The sequence below is a fragment of the Psittacula echo genome (genome assembly GCF_963264785.1).
Source record: "Psittacula echo genome assembly, chromosome: 3".
Lineage (NCBI taxonomy): Eukaryota > Metazoa > Chordata > Aves > Psittaciformes > Psittacidae > Psittacula > Psittacula echo.
The window spans coordinates 106,093,130-106,116,249 of NC_137736.1; the positions used below are offsets into that span (position 1 = coordinate 106,093,130).

Consider the following 23,120-nt stretch of genomic DNA (forward strand, 5'->3'; position numbering starts at 1 on the left):
GTAAGTTCCAGTCCAGGAGAGCTGCTCTGAAAACCAAAAGATGGGATTTGTGTTCTTGGCTTGTCCACTTGTCTATGGACTGGGTGGTAGTGAAGCAGAGTGGGAGCTGGGGTGGAGTGCTGCGTCTCTCCTGGGATCGCACAGACTTTGCAGTGTGACAGGGAGCAGGAAGCAGAAGACGCTTTGGTTTTGTCTGTTTTAATTCTCTGTGCTAAGCCTAGGTGAAATGCCAAAGAAAACATTTTGCCATGTAAAAATGTGGAACTTGGGAAGCTTCATTTGTTGAAACGGAGCAGGGCTGTAGCAGTGTACCTGTGCAGTGATGCTGTTTTGGAGTATCCTGGTCCAGGTAATGATGGCAGCATCTTTCTTGCAGGCCCAGACACAAAGATGGAGTGTCAGAAAATCATCAATTTTGGAAACCAGCTTCTTCGCCGGAAGAACGTGGACTGCGCTCGAGAAGACAGTCGGCTCTCACGATGCCTCAACACGTTTGACTTAGTGGCTCTGGGTGTAGGCAGCACTTTGGGTGCAGGTGTCTATGTACTGGCTGGAGCTGTGGCACGGGAAAATGCGGGACCTGCCATCGTTATCTCCTTCTTGATTGCTGCTTTGGCTTCAGTGCTGGCTGGACTCTGCTATGGAGAATTCGGTGCTCGGGTTCCTAAGACGGGATCCGCTTACCTGTACAGCTACGTGACTGTGGGCGAGCTGTGGGCCTTCGTTACAGGGTGGAATTTAATCCTCTCCTATGTTATTGGTAAGTATAGTGGGTGTGCTGTGAGGCCTTATCTTTAGTTCAGGATGGCAGCATGGTTTGTAAGATCAGCCTTCTTTGGGTGCCTGTGTTACTGTTATCCAGGTGTCTGCTATGTTGGAAGAATGTCAGATTCCCTTCATGCCCTCAAGGCTGTTGGTTACAGAGTGTTCGGGATAAAGAGCTTACAGTTACATGGAACTGGCATCTGACGTAATATGTGCAGGAGCTTGTTCCGGTCCTAGAACATGAAATATTAGAGCCAGGACAAAAAATACCAAACCCAAACAGCACTAAAGAAATAGTCTGTCTACCATAACTTGTGGAGCTTTTCAAGATAAAATTGATGGCTCTGATGACTCACCTCTTTAAAAGAATTCACACTGTGCACTTTGTGTGAACAGAAGAGTCTGTTCTGCAGCTTGTTTTCCCACTGTTGCAAAGCTGGATTAGGGTGGAGCATGTTCCCAGCTTTGCTGCAGGCATTGCCTACCACTACTGTAGAGGCTGTAGCTGTTGAGCACAGACGCTGTCTGACGTGGTTGCCTGTGCTGGAGTTGAGACCTGAGCACCTGCCTGCAGGTGAGTGTGTCAGGACAAACTGTTCTAGATATAAGAGGGCCCCTGACAGTGTCCTCTGAGGAACTGCTCTGCAAACAAAACCAAACCAACCTCTTTTTTTAACTTAGGTAATTACGTACAGTAGTAATTATATCCTGCAATTAGATGCTGTTATATATAGTGTACTGTATTAGACATCGGGAGTAATCATAGCTACTTTCACGCAGAAGAGGGAGAAGTTGGCTATTACCCAAACCTACTTATTTTACACAGTGCTGTCACTGTCTGGTGGTAGCTCTTCGTTGTTACTATTTCAGTTCTCTGAAATGACTCTTCTGGCCCAGACAATGTCCCGGTCTTGGTCATCCTGAGACCCCAGGTTCAGTCCTCACCCTGGCAAGCTGTGCGTGGTTTGGTGCTCTCAGGAACCACAGCAAACAGCAGCCCCGGAGGGGTAAGTCTAAGCACTTGCTGCAGGCAGCAGTTGTACCGCTTGCTGGGATCATCACCACCATCCTGCAGTGGGCTGACTTACACTCAGCTAACCTGTAAATTACATCTTTATCCCGCTTGGATGCTCTAGCACTGGAGGCTGGAGCAGACCTGCTGGAGTACAGAGCTTGTAGAGCTGGGTGAGTGTTGTGATCCAGACTCTGGTGCTCCAGTGTCATGCTTCTGGAGGCCAGCTGGCTTCTGCAAGGTCCCTCTGCCTGGGCTGCAAGGACAGGCATCTGGGGTCCTGATCCAGAGTGCACAGGGCTGCCAGGGACTTCTGCCAGTGTGACAGTTCGACCTCTCTAGTAACAGAAATTAACAGGCCTGGGGGAAGTTCAGGGTGCTGGGGGTGTAAGGAAAAGGTCAGTCTAGGCAGTAGCAAAGGCAAAGTTGGGGTTTACTAAGAAGCCAAACTATAAGGATTTTTTTATCTTGTCAGCTGAGCGTGAGACCCATCACCTGTGTGTGTTACCACCAAAGCAGATGCCAGGCCTGAATACAGGCTGTGGGCTGGATCTGCAGAGGAAAGGTTGCTCCCAGCACCCAGGAAGCGCATGCAAGGTTGCTTTGGGGCCCCCCATGGCAAAAAGCCTTGCAAGGTGACCCCAGTTTGGAACATGTGCCAACCACAAAGGGTGATCTGCATCCTTTCTGTCCTCTGGCAGGAACCTCGAGTGTGGCCAGAGCCTGGAGTGCGACGTTTGATGAGATCATAGGCCAGCACATTGAAGAGTTTTGCAAAAGATACATGAAGATGGATGCTCCTGGAGTGCTGGCAAAATACCCAGACATCTTTGCTGTGGTGATAATCACCATCCTAACAGGTAAAACCTCACAGGGGTCTGTGAGTCTTTGACCACCTTCCTCTGTCATTTCATTGTTTGCTTTTGGACTTCGCACAGAGTCTTAATTTATTTGGACAACATATTGAAGACTTTTTCTTTGGTACATGTTTTGGATTGACCTATATAGTTGCTGTGGAGTTAACACAGGGCATAGCCTGTTCACAAGGTTTTTAATTAGAGGGGAGCATTCTCAGTATTTTTTGAGCCACTTTTAAAACCTTCAATCAAATTTTATATAAGGAAGAAAAGAAAAGATGACTTGTTATCCTCAGGTATGGAAGTTTAATCCTTCCCTCCACAAATCCTATTACACAAGAATTCATTCAAGGAACCTTATTTTCCATTTGATAATCTGCCAATTTGCAGAGCATTGAGCCAGGAAAGTGGGGGGGGGGGGGGGAAGGGACTCAGTAACCATCTCATACTACTCTTTTGGTTTGGGTTCTTTTTTAAATATGTATAGGCTTCAGTTTGCAGCATTGAATGCAAGATTCCAAAGAAATAAATGTGTGACAAACACTCAAGTCCTCTTTTTTCCTCTAAAAATGTGCCAAGGCTTTGATCAGAATTTGGAAAAATTTTGGAAAATTTCAAAATGAAAATCCTTCTGAACTGTTACCTCTGCTCCAGCTGGATCTTGCAAAGCCAAATTCAGGCAAAGTTAAGAAATTATACTTCTCGCATACCCCTGTGGTTTCCAGAACACAGAAGCTGTGATGTCACCCCCACAAGATTAATCCCAACATTTCCCACCCTGATTGTCATGGTTTAAGCCCAGCCTGTCAGTTCAGCCACGCAGCCCTAGCTCACTCCCTGCCCTTCCTCCCTCCACTCCCGGAGGGATGGGGAGGAGAATCGAAAGAATGTAACTCCCACGGGTGGAGATAAGAGCAGTGCAGTAACTAAGGTATAACACAAACCACTACTGCTGCCTCCAGTAACACAGATGATAAGGGAAATAACAAGGGAAGAGAATACAACTGCTCACTACCCGCCGACCAATACCCAGCCCAACCCAGCAGTGATCTTACCCTTCCAGGTAACTGACCCCAGTTTTACATCCTGGCCGTGATGTGCTGTGGTATGGAATACCTCTTTGGCTAGTTTGGGTCAGGTGTCCTGTCTCTGCTTCCTTCTGGCTTCCCCTCTTCCCTGGCAGAGCATGAGACTCACAAAGTCATTGGTCAGAGTAAACATTGTTAAGCAGCAACTGAAACCATTGATGTTATCAGCACTGTTCTCAGGTTGAAAGTCGAAAACACAGCACTGCACCAGCTACTAAGAAGGAGGAAAATGACTGCTACTGCTGAACCCAGGACACTGATCAAGATGGGCATCTCACAGGCGGGCTCACAGGGACAGGCTTCATAAGCAAGGGACGCTTTGGCATCTGGGTTTGCATTTGGGTCTAGGACTATATCAAGGACTACTGAAGTCAATAGCAGCCCTCTGTTTTCAGGGCTACATCTGAATTGGAGAGATTTTCCTCTTTGGTCATTTGTATATAATAGGAATTGCTCTGGTTTCAAGTCAGAATCTGGTCTTTCACCTCCGATACAATTTACAAAATTTAGGACTCCTCACTTTAGCACTACCTAGGCATAAAATTATACAGATTGCCAGTGGCTTTATTCCTCTGCATTGAGGAAATTCCCTGGATTTTAATAGAAAATGCAAACCATTCTTTTCTACAAAAGCTGCTGAATAAGCTTTAGTCCCAATAATAAGCACTACAAGTTTATTTCTGCTTGCACTGTCCTGAGCTTCAGATTTGTACAAGGTACTTTAAAAGTTTTCCTGGGCAGATACTCAGTTCAATCGAACTCTTCCTGATGTGGCTGTCTCAGCTTACTTCCTATTTTAAAAGAAGGAAAGGTGAGTGCATAGGATGCTTCCATCTCCTTGAAGTGTCTACTGGAGTGGCAGTAAGGACACCCTATTGTGCTTCTCTTCTCCCTCAGGCCAGTGTGAATTTTTTTTACCTTCTTCCCCAGCCACCTTCTTAGATTTGGATCAAAAGTTTGGGTTCTCAAAAATCAGACACCTGAAGAGCAAACACAAGTTACCAGAGCTGCTTGTTGTGAGAAGCCAACCTGCACATCAGTGAGTTGCTAGTTATGAAAGCCTGTAAACGTGCTTTTCTTCACATGGATGCTCTTAAGATCACAAACTGAAATCCTGCTCTTGCTGAACTCACTGACAAAGCTCCCCGTGATTGGAGCGGGAGCAAGATTCCCAAGATGCCACCTTCTGCTGTATCTTCAGCACTAGCAGTAGCCATCCTCCTGGATTCGGTCCCTGCCCATAGTTTCCCCGGCTTCTAGGGAAAGTGAACATTGTTCGTAACTTGTGCATTTGGCCAAGACTTTTATGATAATGTTCCTTCATGAAAAACCATCTGGGTTGTTTCCACCAGGTCTCTGGGTGGAGTTGAGGCTGTGGCTAGCTGGCACAGCATAATGCCATGAGGTGACTAGCACTGGCATTGAAAGCACTGGAAACAGCTTGCTGTGTTTGCAAAGCACTTTACCAGGGTCATGTGCCACATAGGCCTGCTGGGTGGGAAGGTCTGTCACATCCCACAGTAGTAATGTCAGGACTGAAGTCCTTGTCCTGCTTGTGAGTTAATCCTGACCTACCTGAACTACTTGGCTTTGTGGAGAAATGAGGTGTGGTAAGTTGGGCAGAGCACAGCAGGAACAGCTCTGAGCTATCTCTTCAAGTCCCCAGTGCCTGCTGCTGGTAGTGAAATACTTGACTGCTTATGCCATTTTTTCCCCAGGGCTTTTAATTTTTGGCGTGAAGGAATCTGCCCTGGTGAACAAAGTGTTCACCTGCATCAACATCCTTGTTCTTGGCTTCGTCATGGTGTCTGGCTTCGTGAAAGGGTCTATTAAAAACTGGCAGCTGACTGAACAGGACATTTACAACACCAGCCATGGCACTTATGGAGACAAGTAGGTTGGATCTTTTGTTCTCAGCTCTGAAATTGATAGGTTTTCAAATGCAACTTTATAGGGGAGTTTGTGGAGTGATTTAGAAAACCAGTGGATGGGATGCTCCCTCCTTTGCCAAATGCCTTGGAAGCAAAGCTGGCTTCAGTGGGTGTTTGCTGAAAGCAGGCTGTGCTGATGGGCTGAAATTGGTAGGAGATAGGCTGTGTCAATGTGGGCCCTGCTGCAGGATGACATTTCCAGCCTCATGACAAATACAGCATCCAAATTTGAGAGAAAAAGGTTTTTAGACAACGTCTTACCCAACGCTACACCAGGCTGTCCTGGTGCCTCAGTGAAGCCGTGCCCAGGTGTAGCTCTGTAGTTTCTTTGGACACTTGGGCAGTATCCTTGAGGCATTGTTAGACCTTTTGGAGACCTTGTTCCAGACGCTTCAGTGAAATAATAAAATCACAGAATCAAAGAATAGTTTGTGTTGGAAGGGACCTTCAAAGGTCATCTAGTCCAACCCCCCTGCAGTGAGCAGGGACATCTTCAGCTAGATCAGGTTGCCCAGGACCAGGTCCAACCTGGCCTTGAATGTCTCCAGGGTTGGCACATCCACCACCTGCCTGTGCAATCTGTGCCAGTGTTTCATCATCCTCCTTGTAAGGAATTTCTTCCTCATGTATAGCCTGAAGGGCAAGTTGCACATTATTTTAATGCGTTGCAGAAAGTGTATCACAAATCCAATTTAATGGTATTTTGCTACTTGGCCAAAATCCTGGCTTCTTATACAAGATCAACATTAAGGAGCTTACAAGGGTTGCCAGAGATACAAGGCTGTTCATTTTTTTCTTGAGACTATACAACACAGAATGAGGGCTTTTAAATATCTCCATGTACATCAACTCAGTTCTGCATCAGTATCTAAACCCTTAATGCTGGCCTTCAAGGAAGCACAGCTTAGCAAAAACTGAAGACATTTATAAATGTTGCATTGGTCAAATTTAGCTTGTGTGCAGGCTGCTTATTGAACCTCTCTGCAAAATTCAGCCTGCTGTGAGCAAATTGCTTCTATAGGACAAGTCTCCCTTTCTTCTCTGCTATTCCTATGCAAGGAGCAATTAGTGCAGTAGTTTCAAAGTGTAACTGTAGCTCTTTGACCTGCAGCACTTAACTATTTTTGTAAAACCTGCCTGGGGCTTACTTTACTTTATCATTATTTCTGGAGTAATCCACATTTGGGTTGTGCTATTTCTGCAAGTAACACGTCAATTTTCATCTAAGTCTCAACAGAGCTTCTATGGGAGAGTTCAGATGCTTACACCTGATAAGACTTGCAGATTTGGGATTTACGCTAATTGCCGTAATTCATCCTTATGAAGGCTTTTCCCTGAAAAAGTGACCTAGGTACTTGAACTGAAGGGTATGTTATACATGACTCAGGACAGGCACATGGATCTGGGGTCCTGATCCAAAGTGTGCTGGGACCACTATGTGTTTGCCTGTTGACTTTAGTGAACTTTGAATGAGACTCAGGAAAGCATCAGGGGTGTAGGCTTCTCTCTTCCCTCAGGGTCACCAGCATGGTTTGGGTACAAACTTGGCACAGGGAATTTTGAGGTTGAGAGTGGAGAATTGTGCACATTCTAGACAGTCACGGCACCCTGCGTTGCTCTCTGATACCTACTTACCTACACATTGTCTGGGTCCATCCTAGGTGAAAAGGGCATGGGTTACATGTTTCTCAGTCTTTAGCTTTCAGAATTATATGTTGTGTTTTGTCTAAAGCTTATGTTTAAATGAGTGTATTACACACATGCAATGATATTAGGAGAGGAATTTTAATATGCATGCTGTTTTCTCCTTGTCTTAGCTATTTTTATCCAGCCCCCAAAACAGGTGGTGGCAACAAACCATGAAGCATTTTTCTTCCATGCATCCCCCAGGCTGTTGCAGGCCAGTCCCAAGCTCAGCACTGTGTAGGGCTGTAGCATTTTGCATGGTATTTGTATGCAAGCATATGAAAGGGAGAGTGTGTTCTGTTGAAGTCTGGCTTTGGATTTTGTTATGAGCTATATGAGTAGTTTTGTTACTCCCACCTAGACAGGATGACTTCTAACTCAGTGCCATGCCTTTTAGTCAAACACAGGAGGAAAAACTCTACGGTGTTGGAGGGTTTATGCCCTATGGATTGAAAGGAGTCCTCTCAGGGGCCGCCACGTGTTTTTATGCTTTCGTGGGATTTGACTGTATTGCTACTACAGGTAAGAGGGAAGGTGTCTTCATTCCAGTTTTGAATCTGGTTGGTGGTAGATTGGCTTTCAGTAATGTTGCACAGCGCAGGTAATGAGTAATTCAGGGCATTGCTTTCATCATCCCTCTGAACCTCAGCCCAAAATAGACTTTTGGCTCAGCTGTTCCTAATAGTCAAAGAGCTGAGTGTGTCCAAGTCCCTGGGTGCCTGAGTGTTGACTTTCATCTGCTCTGGCAGGCAGCTAGACTGTATAATCCACAAAATGAGCTTTTTCCCTTCTATGCCTGCTGGCTCCAATCTCATGGGTGGTCACTGGTGACACTAACCAGAAACAGAAAACATGTCTGGCATTACCAGTTAGGCAAACAGGGAAGGCTCAGGTTCACATGCCTTCTATAACTGATGAAGTTTGAATCTCTGACTCCAAGTGGTGCTTTAATCGACAGGTTATTCTTGAGTAGGGTTCTTCTGTGTCTTCAGGTGGAGAAGCTCTGCTGGCTTGGAGTATTTAAAGAGCCAGAGAAAGAGGGAGCCTCTGCAGCGTCATCTGCAGCCTAAAACTGTGCCTCAAAGTTAGAAGGAGTTTTTATGTCCAAAGACTCTCTTTCTGAGAGAGAAATCATCAGCATTGTCTTATTTTTCCTGGCTAAGAAGAATCTCAGTTCCCTGGAGAAAGGAAGGATTATCCTTAATTTCCCATTTGGCATGAACTGACTTGCTTCAAAGCTGGAGCAGAGAGAGGAAGAGATTATCGCAAAGACAGATAAAGCAGTACTGCCTCTTACTCCAAGGAGCTTGAGAAGTGCTGAGTCCATTACTCCAGCCAGCCCTAGAGCCTCTCCTTGGAGGAGAAACACATTCATTTGCCTTTGACTTCTAGGTGTATGGGTCTCTGCTTAGTGGTTTTTCGCCCCGAAAAGCCAAACCTGAGGAGTTCTTGCTTTCAGAGAAGGGCAGCTCTGTCGAACAGAGAAGACTCGAATCTTAATCAGTGCCTGAATTTTGATATTTTTTTAAAACATTCATCCCAGCCTAGTTGGTAAAAATCTTCCTTAAAAAGTAAAGGAAGTCCTTTTTTAAGAGGGTTTTTCAAGGATCTGTATGATTCCCAGGTGCTGTACAAAGTCTGCCTCTCTCTGGACCTGGACACCTGTGGTGTTGTGTTCCCTGTGTAGCAGTTCTGGTGGAGACGCTGACTGAAATGGTCACCCATAGATTTGCCCCACAGTAATTTCCTGTCCCATCATTTGTGATCACTGAATACTTGGGGCTGCACCATCAGTGGAATAGCAGGAGTAATTGGAGGTAAAAATGATCCTTTCTGGGGAAAGGACTATTTTTAATCCAGATTGTTTCTGTGCCTGAGTTTACAAGGTCTCCACAAATATTTGTCAGAAGGAGTGACAGGAGCAGCAGAAGTAGGAGCAAACAGGCTGGTTTGCCGAGTGGTTGGGGCAGGCCATCAGCAGTGGCATGGTCAAAACAACACCTCGTTCCCTGTGAAGCCTTTGAAAGCCCTGGTCTGCATGCCTTAGGCTGAGAAAAAGTTCTTAGTCATTGTTTAGCTGATGTTTAAATTTCTTTCTTCTAGGTGAGGAGGTAAAAAACCCTCAGAAGGCCATTCCTATTGGCATTGTGGCATCTCTGCTCATCTGCTTTGTGGCTTATTTTGGCGTGTCAGCCGCCCTGACGCTCATGATGCCTTACTACCAGCTGGATACTAATAGCCCTTTACCCAATGCCTTTAAATATGTGGGTTGGGATGGAGCCAATTATGCTGTGGCTGTTGGTTCTTTGTGTGCGCTTTCTACAAGGTGAGACTCTGCTCTTCCTTTGTGCATCTCTCAGGGCAAACATGTATCTCCAGCTCCTTTAAAAAATGGGGCATGTCAGGGTTTTGCCTTCACTGTGTTCCCCTGCATCAAGAGAGCCAAAAAAAAACCAGGGATGAAATTCAGACCTATTGACCTCAAAAGGACCAGGATTTCACCCTGTGATGTATTTCAGAGTTGCACATGACCAGTATCACTTCAGAAACTCCCACTTTAGCAGCAGACCCAGCAGGTGCATCTCTGGAATATAAATATGGATAGAGTAACTAAGTCATGGAGCCAACTGAACAGTGCAGCCATGGTTTGCCTGCAAGACATCCTGGCCTGCTGAGTAGAGAGCAGACTTGTGTCAGGTAGTGAAGGGTGCATCTTCTGGAGCGTATGAAGCTCACCATATCCAGGTTGTCTGCGGGACAGCTATCTGGATGGGTGGCAGGGCAGGCTGGAGGCAGATATGTCATATTCTGCACTCTGGAAGCTATTGTTTCAGATAAATTTAGACATATTCAATTAGGTAAGCAACTCATAGAGGCTCACAGAAGTTACAGCTTTTTTGCTACCTGAAAGCCAGGCTGTTTTCATGCCCCACGGCTTGTTTGGTATCCAAATTCTTAGAGCTGTGCCTCAGTTGCCAGCTATCAATAATGGGTGTGGCAGGGGGAGCCCTTGAAGAAGAAGCTTAAGTGAAGGAAAGCCACCTGGTCTATGTTTGTACTGCCATAAACTTGCTTTCCTTTGTGTGCCTGTGCTCCCCAGGAGGTGATATAAGTAGATCATTTCCCTTTTCTTTGTCCTTAGTCTCCTTGGCTCCATGTTTCCAATGCCTCGAATAATTTATGCTATGGCAGAAGATGGACTTCTCTTTAAATTTTTGGCTAAAGTCAACGAGAAAAGAAAAACTCCAATAATTGCAACAGTGACTTCAGGAATCATTGCAGGTAATATCCAAAGACTTGTGCAAATGTGTGGAAAGGACACATAAGCTCTTCACAGGGGCAGATTAAGTCCGCCTGACTCTAGCCAGCTTATTACTAGAATGTACTGCACAGGATGACATCCCAGAGAGTGTCCTAGGTTCCCAGGGTGTGCTCTGGAGGGGCTGGGTGAGCATGAATAGCTGTCCATCTTTCTCAGAGCTTATTGCTGCCATCCCATCTCATGCCAAGAATTGCCGTTATCTGCTCCCTGCGTGCTATGCTGGCCTTAAAAATAATTAACTCCCTGCAACATGGCACCTAGGGGTGCCCAGCATCCTTGTGGCTGCTGGCCTGGCATGGTTGAAGACACTGCACTGCCTGTGGGTAGCAGCTCGGCAGAAGATGCCAGAGCAGCCGTAGACAGGCAGATGGTCCCAGTGGCACTGGTATTTGTTAATCAGTTTCAGCTGGCAGCCGTTCTGTTCTTCCCTTTCCTCTCCCAGCCCCCAGGAATATGGGAATTAAGCCTCCCAGATGGCAAGGATGAGCAGCTTACCCTCTTCTTGCAGCTTCCTTGTGATGCCTGCAAATGCAGGATTAGACATTGGTACAAGAACTTGCCACCTTTGGAGGGGAGTGCTGCTAGACTGCCGTCGTGAGCTCTGAGCTCATATGACTGGTGGTGTCACTTGAATGTCTGACTGTGGCATCTGTCCTCCACTCACTTGTTTCTCCTGCTGAAGGCCTTTGTACAAAGTTCTGTACAACCGGGGGTTGCCTGCTGAAGGTGTGTAAGCGCCTTAGGGTAATCCTTGAGGGATGGTAGTCTATACCTTTGTCTGGAAACTCCATAGTAGTCATGCTACCTCAAGATTCCCTCCCTGATGCTTGTTCCCATTGCATATACAAGCCTAGTTTTGCCCCAGCTGAGCTGAGACACTGGAGTGAGGTGCTGCCTGTCCTCTAGCTACTTCCAAGAGATAACTGTCGCATCAGGGGTGCTGTGCTGGGGACTCCAGCAACGACTCTGTGACTTAAACACCTGCTTATTGCTGGTAGTTAGGTGAACATACGCATATGAGACAAACAGGCTGGCATTTACTGTAGCAAATGGTTCCTCTGGTTCCAGCTAGTGAGGCTGTGCTGCTTTCCTGCAAGGCTCAGGGTATTCATGTGCGAAGTTGTGCCTCTCTTCAGCTCAAGCTCTCCTATCCAAGTGCTGAGCAGGAATCACATGTGTGCTGTGTGGTCATTAATGCTCCTGTGGTGCACATATTCTGCTGTGTTAACTGATTTTTCTTCCCTCTCTCACATTCCTCTCCTCTTAACAGCTGTAATGGCCTTTCTCTTTGACTTGAAAGATCTTGTGGATCTCATGTCCATCGGGACCCTCCTGGCTTACTCCTTGGTGGCAGCCTGCGTGTTGGTACTAAGGTACGGATGTAGAAATCACCTCTCTTGTACCACACAGACAGAAATCCTCACAGCGATCAGATGCCCTCATAGTTTCCATAGACCCAGTAAAACCAAGAACATTTATAGCTTCAAGCATGTGAAGAACGTGTTTCTTTAAGCTTATGGGAGATTGTGCTATTTGGATCTGCAAGGGGGTCATCTGAATTTGATTAACGCTCGGTCCATGCTGCTCCTGCTGTGGTCAACCCTGAATGCCCGAAGAGATGTGCCAGTGGGTGAGGGTGAGATATGGGTGGTCTTGGATGCCTTCATTGTCACCACTCCTTCCCAGTGGTGATACAGCTTTAGGTTGTCTTACTTTTGGAAGAGGATTCAAGATAAAGTCTAACAGCAGCAAAAAAACTGAGTATGTGTTTGCAGGATCATTACCCTAGTGCATGGGTACACTCCCACAGCTTCCCTGTCCTAAGCTGAAAATTGAATGTCTTCATTGCTTGGCACCTCACAGACAACTACTCTATGTAGTACTCTACCCATGATGACTGTACTTGAAGATCATGTTACTGAAAATGCCTTTATGTGTTCCATGACTCATTCATAGTCAGGTGGAGCCTTTTTACAAGCTCACAGCAAATGCATTGAACTAAGAACTATCTTGCAGCAGGTGAAGGGCCAACACTGTACTGTAATACGGTTGCTGTGTGCTTGTGCTGTCCCCTCTGCCCCTTGAAAATCCTTGCTGAAAATTCCTTGTCCGTCTTACTTTTCCTCTGGCTTCCCAGCTCCCTCTTCTCCCTAGAGCTGGAAATGGCTTCTTAATTTGCTTTTGCAAGCTGCTATACCTATCATGTAGCATTTTCCACATTGCAGATTAGCAGAGCTAACAGCCTGTCCTGTAGTGGCCTGGGCAGCTGATTTGGCTGCCCTGCTGGCTGCCTAATGAAGTAGCAGCTGAACTGTTTCCAAAGCTGTAAAGGCCACCACTAACACCCTGCTGTGGCTGGACCCAAGGATTTCACTGCATTTCCCAATTCACTGTGTTTCACAAATGCCCTCGTTGCAAACACATTCCCACAGGAGTGATTTTAAGGTGTCTTTCAAAATGGCCCTTCCCTTTAGTCATGCTTGTGCTGGAGAGTCCCAGAGAAAACCTTCTATAAAAAAGAGCTGAGGCTGGAAGAGTGGGGTTTTTTTTTATGGGTCCACATGTTTTTTGTCAGGGCCCTGTTGAGTAAGGTGCTGTCCATTCTTTGTTCCCCTCTTCCTTCCCTATGTGGCAGCAGATAAGCTAGCTGAAGACACTGGGATGGAGAAGGATGGGGCACCAGGAATGTCACCATGATCACCAGTTGCTGGGTGTGATAATCTGCTGGGCTGTTAGTTTAGCCACCTCCATACCAAAACACAAGAGCTGAACTGCCACAGATAACACAACAGCCTGGTTACAACTGTCTGTCTGTCCCTCTGCTGCTTCCTTCTCTAGTCCTCACTATTACTTGATTGTGTTTTGGCTACACAGTCAATAGGGTTTGTGGAAGAGAACACTGTCCAGTTTAAAACAGACTACAACCAAGCTGTAGGTGATAACAGCAGACCATATTTGCTTACATCATGACCACGTTATTCTGAGAATTTACCCCCTGAAACACAAGGGTGTAGACCTTCTGTGGGCCTATTCTGGTGTTAGAGTGATTTGGGGCATAGCCATGACTATCTGTAGTACCCTGTGCCAAAAAAATATGCGCTTTGTTTCATTTCTCTTTTCCTAGGTATCAGCCAGAGCAGCCTAATTTGGCGTACCAGATGGCTAGGACAACAGAGGAGACAGATAACAATGAGTCTGTGAGCACCAGTGAGTCTCAGGCTGGATTTCTGCCAGAGGAAGAGGAGAAGTGTTCCCTCAAAGCCATATTGTGTCCCCCAAATTCAGACCCTTCCAAATTCTCTGGCTCGGTGGTGAACATCTCAACCTTCATCATTGGTAAGCACTGGGCAGTGCAGCTTGGGGGCAGTGAGCCAGCTGGTAGGTCCTTGTACTCACTGTGGCAGGAAAGCTCACCTCCTTGCCCTGGTTTTGATAAGCTCTTGTAACGGCCAAAATAACTGAATATCTACAGATTAAATTTATGACTTGAAAAGAAATCCAGAGATGAGGGGGGTGGGTATACAGGGCATATCTCTTGCTGTTAGTCTTTTCATGTGTTGCTGTTTTGTTTGCCGACTCTGCTTTCCTCACTTGTGGTTTTGGTTTTCTTGGGTTTGGGGTTGTTTGTTTGTTTGTTGTTGTTTTTCTGTTTCTAAAAAAAAAGAATCGGTATGCTTTGATGTCTGTTCACAGGTTTCCTTATTGTGGGTAGCTGTATCTTGACTGCTCTTGAGCCAAGTGTTGTGATAAAGGCCATGTGGATTATTGCTGCCATCCTTGTTCTTCTTGTCAGCTTTGTTATATGGAAACAGCCTGAAAGCAAAACCAAGCTCTCCTTTAAGGTGAGTGTCTTGGGAGGTGTAGCTGGAGGTGGGAGGTGATTGGAAAGTACATGTTGACCTGTGTCAGAAGAGAGGTCCTGGCCAAGTGGACATGCAGAGAATACAGGCATGATGTGCAGCACTGTCCGTAGAGCTGATGATTTGAGCTCTCCAGCTATTGTGTCTGTAACCTCTTGTAGTCTGCGCTCCTTGCAAAAAGGGATGTCTTACCAGAGCCAAGCTAAGCCTATGAGTGTGGTTTCCTGTTGGGATCTAACCTCAAGAGGTTAGCATAGATGCTTTGCTGCAACATGCAAGTGTAGCAGAAGTAGCATTGTGGCAAGCCTGCTACCCAGGAGTGCCCTGTGGGCAGAAGCAGATTTAGCACAGAAAGACGGACTGAAGGGGTTAGCTGGGAGGTTGGAGGAGGGAATCAGGAGAGGAAGCCTTGGGTCAGATCAGAGGTGACAATAGAGGACTTGAAAAGAAATGTAAAATGGTGCTGAAGTCCAGAACAAGCTGGGAGGGCAGAACTTGGTGCAGAGATGTGTCCAGAAGGGAAGGGCAGGATGATGCTTTTGAAAGCAGATGCTTATAGAATATGGAAGAGACAGAGATCAGAAGTAAAAGGGATGGTTTGAAGGGCCATGTCAGATTGTGGATACAGAGGGAAAGAGAAACCAAGAAGAAAGTTCTATGTGAGTATCAAAGGGGTACTTGCTAAAAGGCTGTGAGAAAGTGCACTTTCATATCCTATTTAGTCCCCAAGGAGATTAAGGGGTGTCCATTTTTTGTTTAACACCCTTAAGTATGAGAAACTCTGTCATTTTCCTGCCTTTCCAAGCACATCATCCTTTCTATATTTAACACTGGGAAGTTTGGGGTCTTTTTTGCCATTATAATCCTGCAAGTCATATTTTGTCATTGATCTCATTTTTTTTTCCCAATTTATTAAGTTAGTTTTGGATTCTGATGCCATCCTCCAAACTGCTCTCATTTTGACTGCTCTTCAATTACAGTTTTTCAGTTAATTCTCTGATTTTAATCATGTAATCCAGCCAGCATTGCCCAGGGTAATGTTTGCAGCTCATTTTGTGGTTATGGTCCCAGAAATGGAAACAGAAATGTCCAGGAGCAGAAAATTAAGGAACTGTCATCTAGGCTATTTTCTGAACTCACTTCTAAGGAGATCTCTTTGCCTTACACTCCAGATATTTTACCTCCTTCTCTTCCCCTCAGCCACTACCCTGTCAGAGGGGGGAAAAAATGAGACCTCTCACTTCTAAATCTGTAGTAACTGTTTCTTATCTCCTTGTGGTGCTTTAGACATTTACAACCTGACTGTCAAGGGACTTTTCTCTAAAGTCTCTCTGGAAATCCAAGGCTGACTGGTTTATTTCCCAGTTGTTTTTTCTGTATTTCTTTTTAATAGGTAATTTGTCTCCCTTCTCCACTCTTTAGAGACCTTACAGGTCTACCAAGAGCTCTGAGATGCCTATTAATGGTTCAGAGATCACTTCTGCAGTCTCTGGATATATAACTCACTCGCTGAGGGAAATCTCACTTGTCCCTCCTGACGTGAAAAAGCCTGATTTAGAAAAATACTCTTCCTCTGCTTTCTAATTTGTGTGCCCATCCCCTTCTCTAATGATGTGAAGAGATACTCACCATAAATGCTTTCTGCTCTTTTGCTGGGGGCTTTTTTTGTGATGTTTAAGTCAAGAAAGCTACTACAACACTTCAGCCTGTTTCTTCTTGTAAAGCTCCTTTTTCCTTAGGAGTGAAGTTTACTTTTCTTTTAGTTTCACCATGTTCACAAAGCTTTCTATTGTTATAATTTGGTTTATTGTCTTATTCTTCTTTGATTCTCAGATCACTAAAGCGTTCCTAGTATAGCTGCAATATTTGCTGATTTTCTTCTGCTCTGGGATTATTTGCATTATATTGCTTAGTTACTGTGGTACCTGCTGGATGAAGTTCCTCAGACATTCCCCTTACCTTCTTCTCCTGGTCTTCAGTAGGTACCTGTCATGATGAAGTCCTTGGTTTTCCTCTTCTTTCCTCCCCCCCACAAATATTTAGTATTGCTGCTAAAATTTCCCTCTTGCCTCATTCCAGACCACAAAACAAGGACATTGTTACAACAGGTGAACAGCATTGTTCACATCCCTCTCCCACGGTGGGCTGATGTCCTCTGGTTTTGTCTAACCTTTGCCTTTTCTCATATCAGGCAGATGAAGAGTTGGTAATAGTCATCACTTCCTGTTTACAATGGATCCAGTATTCTTGCCTGCCTGTTAATCATCCCTGTGAATGTAACATTACCCCTCTTTTCTTTTTCAGGTACCTCTTCTGCCCCTTCTTCCTGTTGTGAGTATTTTTGTGAATGTTTACCTCATGATGCAGCTAGACCTGGGCACGTGGATCCGGTTTGCAGTCTGGATGCTCATAGGTGAGTTAGATAAAAATGTGTTCAACATTACTAGATTTAGTTAATCATAAATTCCTTGTAGCATTCTAGGGAGGGATTCTGCACTCTCACCATCATTGGGCAAACTTGGTGACTCAACTGAAGGCATTTAGGCAGCGTGCCCCAAGCTTGTTTTAAATTCAAGTGTCTTGAAGCCTTTGTGAGGATAAAACAACAACCCGTGAACCATCTTATGGGTCTTGTTGCCAACAAGAAACCACAGAGCGTTTCTTGTTGGCTGGCCTTGAACTGCAGTCACGGTGGTGGGCTTTGTGCTTCTGGAGCTGAAGGAGCTGAGCTGCATCCCAAGATGCTCCCAATAGACATGTGAAGAAGGCTGCATTGCCTGAAACACCCAGGGAATTTATTATGATAAAAAAATACATTGTAAGATCAGCATCAGTGCTGATGGGATGGATGCTGTAGGTATCTAAATGGAGAAAGAAAGCTCTGGGCAGAATGGACTCACTGGAAAGCATGAGAGATTTTTCTAATTGGGCCCTCTTTTGAGGCTGGGATAGATTGTCTTTTAAAGACTGGTGCCTGTGTTAATGGCTTTTTTCCCCAAAGGAAGATAGTGGCTGTCTGCTAGAAGCCAGCCATCGGGTTGGCTGAAGTTACCCCTGGTGCAACCTGTATTGTAGTGAGTGTGGTTCTATTACCTTGCAGAGCTAACGGTGCCCTCTCTGCTTGGCTTCCACAGGTTTTATCATCTACTTTACTTACGGAATATGGCACAGCGTGGAAGCCACCTATGCTGCCTCAGCAGATGTGGAGAGAAACATGGACGCTGGCTCAGAGAGCTGTAAATGACTGCATGTTTGGCTATGGGCAACTGGGGAATGGCTGCAGTGAAGGAAGCTTTGCAGTGAGGGTCCTGAACCAGGTTATGTCTGGTTAATCAGTGATGCAGGAATAAGGAAGCATAATGCGGGACTCCCCAGCCCTGTTGCTGCAGCTTGCAGTCTGCTTAGTAGCCCAGTTAAAAGGGATCACAAGGAAAAAAGCCACACCTCTGGCATACTCCTGGCAGCACTCTCAGCTAATCTGGGGCTATGCGCTTCCCTTCCTCCTTCTTCTGCTTTTTATTTTTTTCCAAGTATGTAGAAAGAAAACTGCTTCTGTGTGCCAGTTAACCTTAAATGCTGCTATGAAACCAGGCCTCACCAAGGTCTTTCTTTCAGTAGCCCCAGGAATTAGCTCCCCACAGATACTCTACCTGATTTTGCTGTGCTACTGGCAGGTTTAGATTAGATCCGTCCTTCACCTGATGTGAGCTGTACCCCATGTGGACGCACAAGAAAAGGTTCTCTCCAAACACCAGCTTTCACCTGGTTAAGAAAGCACCTGCAAGACTTGCATTCTTTAAAGTATCAGATCTCACAGTTCTTGTTGTATTTAACCTTTTCTTAACTGCATACTCGTATGCTTTAAGGCACATTGCTGCTGTGAAATGCTGGGAGGGTTTTTGGTCGCTGCTTGTTGGGTGAATGGTCGCTTGCCAGCACGTAGGTAGTGCCAACAGATGTTTCTGCTTATATGTTCAGCAGAGGGATTGCCAGCTTTCATTATAAAACTATGTAGTGCAAGAACTTGAATGGCTTGAAAAGAACGGATGTCTCCAAAGAGCTGTCCTACCTCTTCGCCTCAGAAATCACCAGCGCTGTGGCTGCAGTGGTGGGGTGGCTAGTAAAAGTGAGCCCAGCTCTGGTAACAAGCGTGACCCTGTTTTGCTCTCCTTGCAGCAGTTTTATGTGCTGGCCAGGTGGCATTAGCAAAGGATTTGGCCGTGAGACTTTGATTTGGCATTGGCAGGTGGAGCATGTTTCACTCCTGAGAAGGGGAAGCATGGGAGGATCCTCAGTGGCTTGAACTTAATTCCATGAGCAATGCCTGGTGTCTGCCCCCTGCCCAAGGGAGGGCTGTGAGGGTGCGCAGGGCTTCTTGGTCCTGGTAGAGTATGCAGCCCAGAAAACACTGCTAAGCTCTAGGGTCCAACTTGCTGAGAAGAGCTTTCCCTTTGTGGCTGGAGATCATCTCCAGAGCTGGGCTGTTGTGAAAGGTAGGAAATGAGAGTTCAGACCAGGGTCTGTGTTTGGTTGACAATGCCTTGGTTTTGCTGTAAGATGAAACATTTCCTTAATTTTCTGCATAATGGCTTTCCCAAGCCAGATTCAGTACCAAAAAAAAAAAAGGCTTGTTAAAGCATAAGTAGGATGAGCATTGCCCCTGTCATATCACTGATTTAAATTCAAACGAACAGGGGAGGGAGATTTAGGCTGGATATAAGGAAGAAATTCTTTACTGTGAGAGTGATGAGGCACTGGAATAGGCTGCCCAAGAAAGTTGTGGCTGCCCCATCCCTGGCAGTGTTCAAGGCCAGGCTGGACAGGATGTCCCTGCCCATGGCAGGGGGTTGGAACTAGATGATCTTAAGGACCTTTCCAGTCCAAACCAGTCTGTGACTCTGAATTCACACTTCAGCTTGTACTGAAAAACAAATCATAGAATATTTTAGGTTGGAGCAGACCTTTGAAGACCATCTGTTCCAGCTTCCTTTCTATGGCCAGGAACATTTTGACTAGATCAAGTTGCTCAAAGCCCCATCCAACCTGACCTCAAACACTTCCAGTGATGCATCATCCCAAATCACCTCTCCTAACCTGACTGGATGCTTTCCTAGGTGTCTGTCCTCCACACTACTGCCTCTGAACACTGGACAGTCTTTAAATCTGTTTGTCAGCATGGCTGTTGCTGACAAAGGGACAGGCTCTTGTCCCTGTTGTTCAGTTGGAGAACTGAAGAACAGACCCCTGCATGACTTAACCAGGGTCTCACTGAGCACTTGGTACAGCAGAAAGGGGAAACAGACCATTTCCTGGGTTACACGGCTGGACCGTGGTCTCTCACAGGTTTCCAAGAGACACTTAATACCCTTTCTGCCCACTAAGGAGTTTTAGTTTTGGGTTCCTTCTAGTACACTGGGGACCTCTTATTGCCAGGGTTGGAACTGGGGTGAGTAAAGGCATTGTGTTCATTGCCTTCCAGAATGTGATTTGAGTGCAGTTCCCTCTACAAAATGAAGTCAGGGTCAGCTCCAGTCCCTGGGTCTTGACCATCTGCCAAGCCTTTGCTCCCCCAGCAAATACAAACTCTTACTCAAGCAGGGAGAGAATAATATAGAAATGAAAAGCCACTAGGTTGAGGTCTATTTTGTTTAAATACAGGCAAGGTCGATACACTCCATAGCCTCCCAAAAAGCACTGAAGATGTGGTGGGAGGGAAAGAAGATGAAAACTCAGAGAGGAGCAAAGTTTCCTGTTTTACCAAAAATGGAAGGATATTTTTCCCTACCTTGGGTACCAGCTTTTGAGCAATTAAGACATTCAGCAGTGACCGTATGGGGGTGAATTCTGACTGGAAGTGTGTCTCCAAAGAAAATGATTTAAGAATATGCAGATTTCTTGCTGTATGTAAACTTTTTCTTATTATTAATATTAATATTTTATTATTAATATTAACTTATTTTTGTTATCTGCCTAGGGATCTGGTTTGGTATTTATATTCCATAACTTCATTTCAGCTTTTGTGGCATGTAATAGTAGTATGTAGAAGAAGGGGAAGTCCTGATGGGGTCCTTTTACCTCAGTTGCCTTTTCTCTGAGAAAATTAAAGGAAGAGCCTTCTGTGTCAGCAGGTTTGGTATTTAAATGTGCCATTACCTGTATCAGACCCAGAGCTAATGGAGATGAGGATCCTTAGTCCCGTCTCCCCACTGCTCCATCTAGCCGTGTTCAACCCATCAGTTCCCTTGTGGTTGGTGCTGCCGTCTCTCTGGCTCTTTGTTGCTACTCACCAGATACAAGCACACAGAGGTAGCCTGCAGCACTGCAGAGTGACAGGGAAGCATAGGTGTCTTCCTGGCTCTCTTGTCTACCTGCTTCCCCTGTGTCCAGCTGTATCTGGGAACATCCTGGCCTCCTCTTCACATGACTTGACCCGGGAGGTGGACCAGTGAGGAAGCGGTGAATTAGAGCTGCATACCCCTGCCCCATCCCTTCCTGGCTGCATCCATCCCTTGCTTGTATGTTTCGTAAGCTGAAAGGCAAATTTGACTGCTTCCTTCTAGGACAACATCAAGGACTTTGCTGAATGGGTGGTGTTTTATTATTGTATTTTTTTTACCTCCCTGCTGATGTTTGTATGTAACATAGATCAAGCCAGGTGTCTCTTGAAGACACACAACTGCTGCTATAACCTTGCTGTTGTGGACAATATGCTTTCATTCATTTGAGCTTTTCTTTGTAAATAATGCAGTTATTTTTTTATGAGAATGTTTTGTGCAGATGCAGAGCATTTTGCTGTATGAAGGGGGTGGGAATAGAGAAGCAATACGTTTGCTTGCCATGAGAATAGATCTGGTTTTGCCAAAGCTGAGAGACATAGTAAAAATGGCCTGCCTGATCTTTTGGAGGAGGCTCTGGCCTGAAGGACTGACCTTGTTTCAGCATATTTAGTTGCTCCCAGTCTGCTCAGTAGAGAGGAGCCCTCCAGGTGAGCTGTTGGAAGGTCCTGCTGATGGCCAGCTCACGATGGATTGAGGTGGGCAGCACTGAGGCTGCAGCTTGCAGTCAAACAGCAAATCCAGATATGTAGATAGCCAGCCTTTCTCCATGAAAACTGCTGCCAAAACAGCTTTTCCCCCACCCCTCCCAAATGAATTGTTTGTGCAAAAATTACTAACTTTTGCTTATTTGCTTACTTTCTTTGATCATTAAAAATCATTACTGTCTGGGTTTCAACTTCAATTTGCCCTTTTGCCATCCATCAGGGTGGAGTTCACTCCTGGCCCGTGCAGCAAGCGCCTGTGCTGCGCGTCAGATACCTGTCAGCAGGAGGAGGTACGGGACTGCCCTACTGCCCACCAGCCCCATCTGAGCATGGCAGGGACCGGGGTGTGCTGCAGGCAAAGTGCTGTGGTTTGGAGCCATTCGTGCTTGGCTGCAGTAGGGTAAGAGGGTTGCAGGGGACCGTGCTGGTGAAAACACTGCCACGTGTTGCTGTTTATTGCCAGGTTTTAGAAGAGTAAAGTTTTAACTGGCAGTGCTTACTGTGGACACTCACCCTTCGTCTATCCTGAATGAAAACAAACTCCTATTCATAGTGTACAGAGGGTGCCTGTCACTGCCTGCTGCCCCCATTCCTACTAACTCAGAGACCAGAAAGCAATATGATAGGATATTATGTTTATATTTGTAAAATATGCTGCTTTGGTGATTGTATTTTATATACTAATGAATTCCAGTGAGGTTTCTTAAATTCTCTCTCCCCACACTCCCAAAAGCCATGTACACCGAGCATTGCTGTCATCTGCTCAAATGAGTAAAGGATGATGTGCAGGTCTGGCAGGCTTGAGGGGCTTGCTTTGGAGAGGAGGAGCAGGAGTGGTGCCAATTTTCATGCTGCAGGCTCCCCGGCAGTCTCTCCCCTGCATGCAGCTCAACACCCTCCCCTTTCAAAGGAAGCCTCTTGCCTCTGGGAGAGAAGCATCTCTCTTTTTAAACCCTTGAACAACCTTATGACATCCACTGGGCCTGACTTTACAGGCAGGTTCTGTTTCTTTCTCACTAAAAAGTTGCACTTCTTTAAGGATAAATTTCTGTGTACACAGTGCACCATCAGTTACTCCTCACAGCCACCTCCCCTTTCCACAGGTCCATTGAGCTGAAGGCAAAGCTGCCTTGTCAGTGCCGCCAGTTGCTCTGCCTGCTGCTGCTCAGCTTGTGGTTTGTCACCTGTTTCCCACTCCAGCAGCAAATCCTCCCCCATAGACTCCCCTTACACTGTGTTACGGTTGCAGTGGGGTCCTGTGGGATGTCTGACACCCAGCTGGAAACCAGATGATCCTGGGACGTCTCTGCCAGCAAGAGCCAGACCTCGGTTTCTCTCAGGGTATTTCTCCTGGCTCGTGCTCCAAGACGTGAGGTTCCTCTGAGGCCAGCGAGAGACATCTCTTTCTCTCCATGCCATGCGGGGCTCTGGCTTCGGCAGAGTGATTCCTGGGCTAGAGACAACAGCGGGAAGCAGAGGGTTGTTTCCCTTGCAGCACAGTTGTGCCTTCCAGCAGTGCTGGGCACAAGGAGCAGGAGAAGCCGCTGACAGCCCCGA

General features: G+C 46.0%; 1 protein-coding gene across 1 annotated transcript; it reads left to right on the forward strand.

Annotated features, from left to right (window-relative positions):
- Positions 1–390: 390 nt before the first annotated feature.
- On the forward strand, positions 391–17,765 carry SLC7A1 (solute carrier family 7 member 1; the record flags this gene model as incomplete). The annotated part of the gene is made up of 11 exons (XM_080612625.1): positions 391–760; positions 2,479–2,637; positions 5,441–5,615; positions 7,737–7,861; positions 9,443–9,665; positions 10,482–10,621; positions 11,932–12,034; positions 13,786–13,997; positions 14,355–14,503; positions 16,826–16,934; positions 17,656–17,765. The coding sequence occupies 11 exons, from the start codon at positions 391–393 to the stop codon at positions 17,763–17,765; spliced, it is 1,875 nt and encodes a 624-aa protein (XP_080468751.1).
- Between the last annotated feature and the right edge of the window lie 5,355 nt (positions 17,766–23,120).